Source organism: Carassius carassius, chromosome 27, assembly GCF_963082965.1.
Source record: "Carassius carassius chromosome 27, fCarCar2.1, whole genome shotgun sequence".
Classification (NCBI taxonomy): domain Eukaryota; kingdom Metazoa; phylum Chordata; class Actinopteri; order Cypriniformes; family Cyprinidae; genus Carassius; species Carassius carassius.
Window position 1 is genome coordinate 1,210,871 of NC_081781.1, and position 9,098 is coordinate 1,219,968.

General features: G+C 35.5%; 1 protein-coding gene across 1 annotated transcript in view; it reads right to left on the minus strand.

Moving 5' to 3' along the window:
• The window catches only part of LOC132106392 (solute carrier family 22 member 23-like), a 28,347-nt gene extending 24,382 nt beyond the window's left edge, over positions 1-3,965 (minus strand). The window contains exon 1 of the mRNA XM_059512029.1: positions 3,124-3,965. Coding sequence (XP_059368012.1) covers positions 3,124-3,525 — 402 coding nt within the window. The 5' untranslated portion in view covers positions 3,526-3,965. The remainder of the gene's footprint in view (positions 1-3,123) is intronic.
• Positions 3,966-9,098: the final 5,133 nt, after the last annotated feature.

The following is a 9,098-nucleotide window of genomic DNA, read 5'->3' on the forward strand; positions in this document are numbered from 1 at the left end:
TATCACAATTCTGAGTTTATATCTCAATTCTGAGTTTATATCTCAATTCTGAGTTTATATCTAAATTCTGAGTTTATATCTAAATTCTGAGTTTATATCTCAATACTGAGTTTATATCACTATTCTGAGTTTATATCACAATTCTGAGTTTATATCTCAATTCTGAGATTATATCTCAATTCTGAGTTTATATCACAATACTGAGTTTATATCACAATACAGGGTTTATATCACAATTCCGAGTTTATATGACAGTTCTGAGTTTATATCTCAATATTGTTTATATCTCAATTCTGAGTTTATATCTCAATTCTGAGTTTATATCTCAATACTGAGTTTATATCACAATTCTGAGTTTTTATATTTTAATTCTGAGTTTATATCACAATACTGAGTTTATATCACAATTCCGAGTTTATATCACAATTCCGAGTTTATATCACAATTCTGAGTTTATATCGGAGTTTATATCTCAATTCCGAGTTTATATCACAATTCTGAGTTTATATCACAATTCTGAGTTTATATCTCAATACTGAGTTTATATTTCAATTCTGAGTTTATATCTCAATACTGAGTTTATATCACAATTCTGAGTTTATATCTTACAATTCTGAGTTTATATCTCACAATTCTGAGTTCATATCTCACAATTCTGAGTTCATATCTCACAATTCTGAGTTTATATCTAAAATCTGAGTTTATATCTCAATTCTGAGTTTATATCACAATTCCGAGTTTATATCACAATTCCGAGTTTATATCTCAATTCCGAGTTTATATCACAATTCCAAGTTTATATCACAATTCCGAGTTTATATCACAATTCTGAGTTTATATCACAATTCCGAGTTTATATCTCAATTCTGAGTTTATATCTCAATACTTAGTTTATATCTCAATTCTGAGTTTATATCTCAATTCTGAGTTTATATCACAATTATGAGTTTAAATCTCACAATTCTGAGTTTATATCTCACATTTCTGAGTTTATATCACAATTCTGAGTTTATATCACAATTCTGAGTTTATATCTCAATTCTGAGTTTATATCACAATTCCAAGTTTATATCACAATTCCAAGTTTATATCACAATTCTGAGTTTATATCACAATTCTGAGTTTATATCTCAATACTGAGTTTATATTTCAATTCTGAGTTTATATCTAAAATCTGAGTTTATATCTCAATTCTGAGTTTATATCACAATTCCGAGTTTATATCACAATTCCGAGTTTATATCACAATTCCGAGTTTATATCTCAATTCCGAGTTTATATCTCAATTCTGAGTTTATATCTCAATACTGAGTTTATATCTCAATTCTGAGTTTATATCACAATTATGAGTTTAAATCTCACAATTCTGAGTTTATATCTCACATTTCTGAGTTTATATCACAATTCTGAGTTTATATCACAATTTTGAGTTTATATCTCAATTCTGAGTTTATATCACAATTCCAAGTTTATATCACAATTCTGAGTTTATATCACAATTCTGAGTTTATATTGCAATTCTAAATTAAGATCTAGCAATTTTAAGTTTAGATCCTGCAATTCTGTCATAATTCTGAGATAATGTGATAAAAGACTTTATAGGATCTAGTTCAGCATGAGAATTACATGCATCATTTATACGTTTATCTGGTGTTTATACAATTCTGAGTTTATATCTCACAATTATTAAATGTTTCTCAAGTCAGAATTGTAAGATTAAAAAAAATCACTATTATCTCTTTTTCTTTTATCCCATGGCAGAAACAGGCTTCCATACAGTATGTAGTAGCAAACTTCTGTGCAAACCGAAATGTGCATTGAGCTCTGAAAGGAAATGTGTGAGATGATAATATGGTTAAGGTCTTTACTGGAACTAGTTCTGCGTGAGATTCACATACGACGTTCATAGATGTTTATTTGGAGTTTCACAGTATGATTGTGACTTGCAATCTGACAAACTGTTTTTTCAGACTTTAAGAGGAAGCGTGCTGACATTAGTTGGCAGGCCTCAGTGTTATCTCTCTGTACGTTGGGGTGAGCATTTAAACAGTTATCTGCTTCAGTCTGGAGGGTGTGCCACTGAATTATCAGTCTGATATACATACTGTAGGTGAAGTGATATCCTCATGAACCCGTTGACACTGCTGGTAAAATATCTAATTTACATAACCATCAGTGATCAATGCAACCTTTCAATTTCTTGATCGAACTCCCTATTGAGTATAACCTTGCTAATTAAATGTATATCTGCAAAGTGCATAAAATAATCAGCTGATTTCATGCTAAACATTTACAGATTTACAACGTGCATCTTCAGTCATTTCAGTGCATGCTTGGTAAGGCCTAAAATTAATTACTTTTATGTGATTTCATGTGATTTCTCATCAGGAGGAGATGGTTTCCTAGTAAATCTTCTTTGCACAATATGCAGCATGTATCCATCAGTCATTTTAGATAGTTTGTGCATTGCATCATGTGCATTGAGTTTTTATAAAAAATTAACAAAGTCAAAATTATTAGGAAAAAGTTTAAATTATTAAATTAAAAAGACAAAATTTAAACATACTTTACACGTAACACATGGGAAGTCTAAATTATGACAAGTCATGAAAAATTATGGCAAAGTTTAAGCTTTTTGTTATAATTTTGATTTAGCATGTCATAATTTTGACTCATCAGAAGAATTATGAGATGTCTGTTAAAGATCTCTTGATCTGTAAAGCATCTGCGGTGTGTCTGACTGATGCATTTTTTAAATACATTCTAAATCATAAACATCTCAAAGACATCTATTTGATATCTGATAGGAAACGCAAAAATACATCTTGCAGATATAAATGCAGACGTCAAATAGATGTCTCCTCGATGAATGTGTGCTATCAGGGTCTACTTTCATTGTACAGAAAAGAGCAGTGTGCAGACATTCGGTTAAACATCTTTTTCGCATTCCAGGGGTAAAAAGAAAATCGTGCGCGTTTGGAATGACGCGACGGCGCGTAAATACGGCCGATTCTGAACGATGACGGAATTTTAATTTTTAGGTGAACTATTCCTTTAAATTGTAGCTAGCTTTCCACCCGCCGGAGGGAATCCCATCCAAGGGCATCCATCAGAGCATCTTACCTTGGTGACCACATTCTGCTGCAGTCCCGACTGCAGCTCGAACCGCCACTCCGAGCACATGCACGCCGATACGTTGCTGCCCTCGGAGGCGGAGGAGGCGTCGTTACCGGCCGATATCAAATCGAATATCTCCCGAACCGAGTTCGTGCTGTTCTGATCCGCTCGGACGCACTTTGTCTCCGGTTGACCGAGCAGAAAGTGATCTGAGAACTGGCTGAACGAGATAAGGAACGCCGGGATCCACGTTAGAGCCACCAAGCGCCGCTGGTACCTCCCGAACCCGCCGAGGAACGGCAGAACCACGGTGTCCACCTGCGAGAGCCGCTTGTGCGGCTCAGACTGCGACACACTGCCGTTCTCCGCCGGTGAAGGGTTGAGCCCATCCAGCTGAAGCGCTTCCATTGCGCGTCGGGTCTTTGTCTCAAAATCACACTCACACACGCTGAGGTTCGGTCTAAATCCGGTCTGAACGGAACCCACTCTGAATTCGAGCTATGATAATCCAGCGGGCGCGGTGATGCGCAAGGGGCCCCATAAGGTCTTTGTCGAGGCCGGTGGTCACAACGCCATCGCCGCGCTGCAGGATGCCCAGATCTGCGCGTCTGTGCCCGGGTGTCTCCAACAGGTCCGCAGGTAACGCAGCTGGCGCACAGGTGTGGCCCGCGCATCCATGCTTGAATCCCGCTGTACTCACATCAGGGATGCTACTGAGCCGATCCCACCCTAATAAATAACCCTTAAGTAGCGAAGGCTTGGTCCCTCGGCGCGTTGTTTGCACCGGCGATCGCGCACCGCACGCATCCGAACGCAAGCTCCGCCCCCTTCGCATGATCTGTCCTCCGGTGTGTGTGATTGGACGAGCGCAACAAAGAGCTTTTGTGTGGCATCTGCCCCCCATGAGCTCAGGGCAGAAACATTCGGCGGCCTTCTTCTGTGTTTATCTGTATTTTGTACATATACCGTTATTGTCAGTGTTGTCTGCATGCCCCAGAATTTCACTTCTCTGTATCTGATGTACATGTGGAAAAATGGACAACAATTGTCATCAGAAGCACAGGTATATTTGTAGCGATAGACAACAATACATTGTATGGGTCAAAATTAATCATTTTTCTTTTATGCCAAAAATCAAGGATATTGTCCTCAAATATTGTCCTCCTAACAAATCACACATCAATGTAAAGATAATAAACTTATGTGCACTTATACGCTTTATATGCACATTTGTATAATATAATGTATTATAGCCTATTATATTATAATGTGTATTTATACTTTATAATATATTGCCATGTAAATAATTAAATAAATTGACATTTAATCTTGATTTAAATTTAAATGATTTTATCATGTGAGAAGAAAGAGAGTGCAGGGCCTTTAACATTATATTATATTATATTATATTATATTATATTATATTATATTATATTATATTATATTATATTATATTATATTATATCACATTACATTAAATTGCATTGCATAACATTATCTTGCCTAAATAAATTATGGCATAAATAAATAAATAGATATAAATTATTGATTTGAGTTTAATATATTTTCTGTGAGAAAAGGAGTGACACATACTCGTATATTTCTACTGTAGTTCTTGCTTAGTTGTGAGGGTTTATCATGGACAGTTATTAATTTCACTTAAATATTGGAAAATTAAGAACAAATATTATAACAAATCAGCTTAACATTTTTAAAAATCCATTTAGTTCAAGTTAAATGTTTTCATCACTCTAAGGATGGTTTCCCTATTTTTATAATGATTTTATGAATGTCAAGAAATAAGTAATTATGTGTATTAAATGAATATTGAACTTATGATATTATTAAACTAAATAAACAAGTGGGTCTGGTCGGAAAATGGGCGGGGTTTAGCGACCTGCCTGCTGTTTTTTAATTAGTCAGCTGCAACTGATAAATAAGAATTCTCCATATTTAACAGTAATTTATTTCTTTATTTAATGGCTAATTAAATGTCTCTGTGTGTTTCGTTTATTAGACTGCGGCAGTGCGCATCGAGCATGTCACGTGGTACATGTTATTCTTCTCAGCGCTGGTGAGAATGAACCAAACACAGTCGTTTGATTAAGATCACCAGATTCACCAAACAACTTGGCGTCAACAAGGATTCTGCGCACCTTGCATAGCAAAACAAAACAAAACAGTAATCCGATTAAGAAAATGTTTGTCCAAATTCAATTTGGCATGATAAACGGCAGGCTACGCATTATTAAGGACTAAAGTATAAAACCTGACCAGAGAAGATCTCCTGCTGTTTGCCTTTTCTCTGGAGGCGCATATGTCAAATGACCGGAAGATGGCGCTATATGTTAACAAGAAGAGCATAACCTTTACATCACACTTCCGGTGCAGTTTTGGCTCATGTATTTATATGTCTATGGTTATTTTTTTCAAGAAAGTAGTTCTTGGTAAGTAAGGTCACTCTGGCAGTTCTCCTCCTGCTGTTATTGTGCAACCATGGAGTTACAGAAATAAAATGCTTTTTCATTTTCTCCACAGAGGTTAAAATATGATATCATCAGCATCATTTCAACATCATTCCGGTTCAAGCAAGGTTCAAGATTTTCCACATGTCTATAAATGATCTTGCTTCGCAAAAGATAAAGTAACCTCCACAAACTGTTGCAACAAATCCTGAAGTACATATTTGTCTAGAAATTCATGATGCAAGAGTGACGTCATACATCTGGAGGACTGGAACAGCCAATTATTTGCTCATCTAAATAAACTTTTTTCTATATTGGAGATGGTTTCTCTGGTTCATGGATAAGAGCTTTTAATTTAAATGTTTTTATATAAAATTCGTGGATTATCTATTCTTTATTCATTTATTTTTTAATGATCAAATACCAATTATTTTTCTCAAAAAAAAAAATACACAGTCTTGTTTGATTTGACTGATTGATTGATTTATATCCTTTTAAAAATACGTTTTTGCTTCAAATTAAAGTTTGTCATATTGTGTTCATCTTAGAGTTGGTGGGTTTGGTTCATGGATCAAAAATTTTTTATTAAAGCATTTTTTATAATCCATTTGGAGAAAATGAACAGAATACAAACAAACAAATAAATAGAAAGATAAATTTACAGCATAGTCATCTCCATATAATTATACCATGCTCTGAAATCTATCATTACCTTAGTCACACAAGCTTCTCTAGACAAACAATACTATAGTGAAACAAACAGCCCAGGCATATATGCTCCATTTATTTGTTCGTCTTCTTTTAACAGAATCCATCTCATGTGTAACTGATGACGTGAGTGTTCAGATGCCACTGTGAGAAGCCAGGTGACATCATGTGTGAAGAGAGAGAGAGAGTCAGAGGAAGAGTGAGGATGTGTTTCTTCACAGTGAGATGACAGCATACGGTCAGAACTCATGCAGCTCACACACACGTGCCATCACCACTAACTCACACACACACACACACACACACACACACACACAAACACACTCATTTACACTCCCAGTCCCCCACTCACTCTCACACTCTCTCTTTCTCTCTCTCTCTCACACACACACACACACACACACACACACACACACACACACACACACACACAAACCTGTTCTAATCAGGTTTATGCAACACCTGCATGTGTGAGAGGCGGAGACAGAGAGTGGGAGTTTGTGGGCTGTTGTGAGTGAGTGTGTGTGTGTGTGTGTGTGTGTGTGTGTGTGTGTGTGTGTGTGTGTGTGTGATTGATAAAGAAGGTCAAAGGAAAGTGACTTACTATGCAATGGACATAAAGGGCTTTTACATTCAGTGTGTGAATTTCCATTAGAATGCTTAAAAACTCACTTTCTTTGTGGTGCACTGCTTTTTACAAACCAGCTGTAACAGCAATGTCTCCTTTAATTTTAAAAGCATGACATTTATACAATGTGCACTTATAAAACTTGCACTTTTAAAACTTTTGCAATGCCCTGCAAGGTCTTGAAAATGAAACAATCCTTTGTCCTTTATTCCTACCCTGAGATTGCTCAAAAGTTAATCTTGAAGTGTTTGTTGTCACCGATGGTTCTGGGTCTACAGGAAAGACGAGTCTTCCTGCTTAAAAGCCCTGCAGTCAATTTCTGTCATTGATCTGCTCCAAATGGCAGCTGGTTAAATAAGTCAGGTATGTTAGATATTATACAGGTAAACACAGGACACAGTTAATGCTTGCACATTAAACTCCAGCTTTGCACCTCTGCTTTCTGCTGAAGTGCAGTTTGAATCGTGCATATATGTGTGTGTGTGTGTGTGTGTGTGAAACAGCATCTTTGAAATTATTTCTTTCTACATGTTTTTTTGTCATGAAACAATCACTCTTTTCTGACATCCTTCTTTTGAATACCTCTTTTTTTACTTTTTACTTTTTGTAATTTATTTAAAATTCTAAGATTTGACATTTTTGGAATTCTTAAAAATTTGAAGCATATTTTAATGTAGTTGTTAATGGGTTACTTAATTCTATTAAATGCTTTTTTAAAATATTTTTTTTTCTTTAAACTTTTTTTTCTGTTTTTTTAAGCATATTTAGTTTTTACTCTGTCACTCTTTTTATTATAAATTTTTTTTTACAGTTAAATACTTCTTGTACTTCATGTAACTTTTTTTTTTATATGATCCAAATGTTTAAGATATTTGTGTTTATAAGTACAGCGTGTTAGTCCAGACATGCAGTTGTAGTATTTCACAGCAGGACGTGTGAATGAGCTCATCTGACCGTGCATACGGTCACAAACGCTCAGAGAGAGAGATTCACTGGGTTAACCAGCGCTCGGGGCACATTTCTGAACTTGTTTACTGCGTGTCTCGGCATGACGCACATTCCTCCACATGCACTGATCTCACCAAACCTCTGCTCCGACTGTCACCAAACGTATAATCAGAGGCATTCGTGAAAATACTTTCTCAAGAACTCTTATTGCATAAGAAAGAAACTTAGAAACGGTTTCTCCTAGTGATTTATGATGTCTCCTGTTTCTTAGATAACTCTTCTGAGAAAAAGTCCCAAGTCTTACTGTGTGTCAACTATAAAACTGGTATAAAACTTTAGTATTATTGCATTCTTTGACTGTACAAATGCAGGTTTAAGGGGATACTTCACCTAAAAATGAACATTTGATAAATATTGACTCAGGCCCTCCAAGATGTAGATGAGTTTGTTTCTTCATCAGATTTGGAGAAATGTAGCATTGCATCACTTGCTCAGCAATGGATCCTCTGCAGTGAATGGGTGCCGTCAGAATGAGAGTCCAAACAGCTGATAAAAATAACGCTTCCACCAGCGAAAAAGTGCATCTGCTGTTGTCTCTCTCATCAAAATCCAGACACATATTTGTTTAAACGCTGCTTGATCTGTGCAGATTTCTCTCCTGATTCAGAACAGAACTCTTTTTCACTGGAGGAAGTGTTATTATGGATTATAGACTCTATGTGTTTGAGCATCTTAATGCTGGATGTGTTTCATCTTTTGTCTTCTCCAGATGTTCCAGATGACAAGTACGAGAGCGTAACAGATGCACTTTCCTTTAAAATTCACAAACGCACAGACGTGCTGCAACTCTGCTGATTTTAGTGCATGTACAGTGAATTTCATAAAACCTGTTGCAAACATGTCTGGTTCATATTTCACCTAAAAAAAGAATGTTTGTTTTATTTTGCAGCTGTAAAAATTTTTGTTTTTGCAATGCAACACCATTTTCAAGACAATTAACAACCCAAATCTAATTACTGCAATGCAATAAATAAATGCATAAAATATTTATACATTATTTGGTGCATTGCCTATAAATTCAGCTAATGCAAATTTAATACCAGTAATCTATTGAGTATCATTATTAAGCATAATGAGAATTCTAAAAGTCATATTTCACACGTTTCATATTTCACAGGGATTAAAATGTAAAAATGTTTGCTCTTCATGCAAAGTCCTTGTTTCTTCTGATT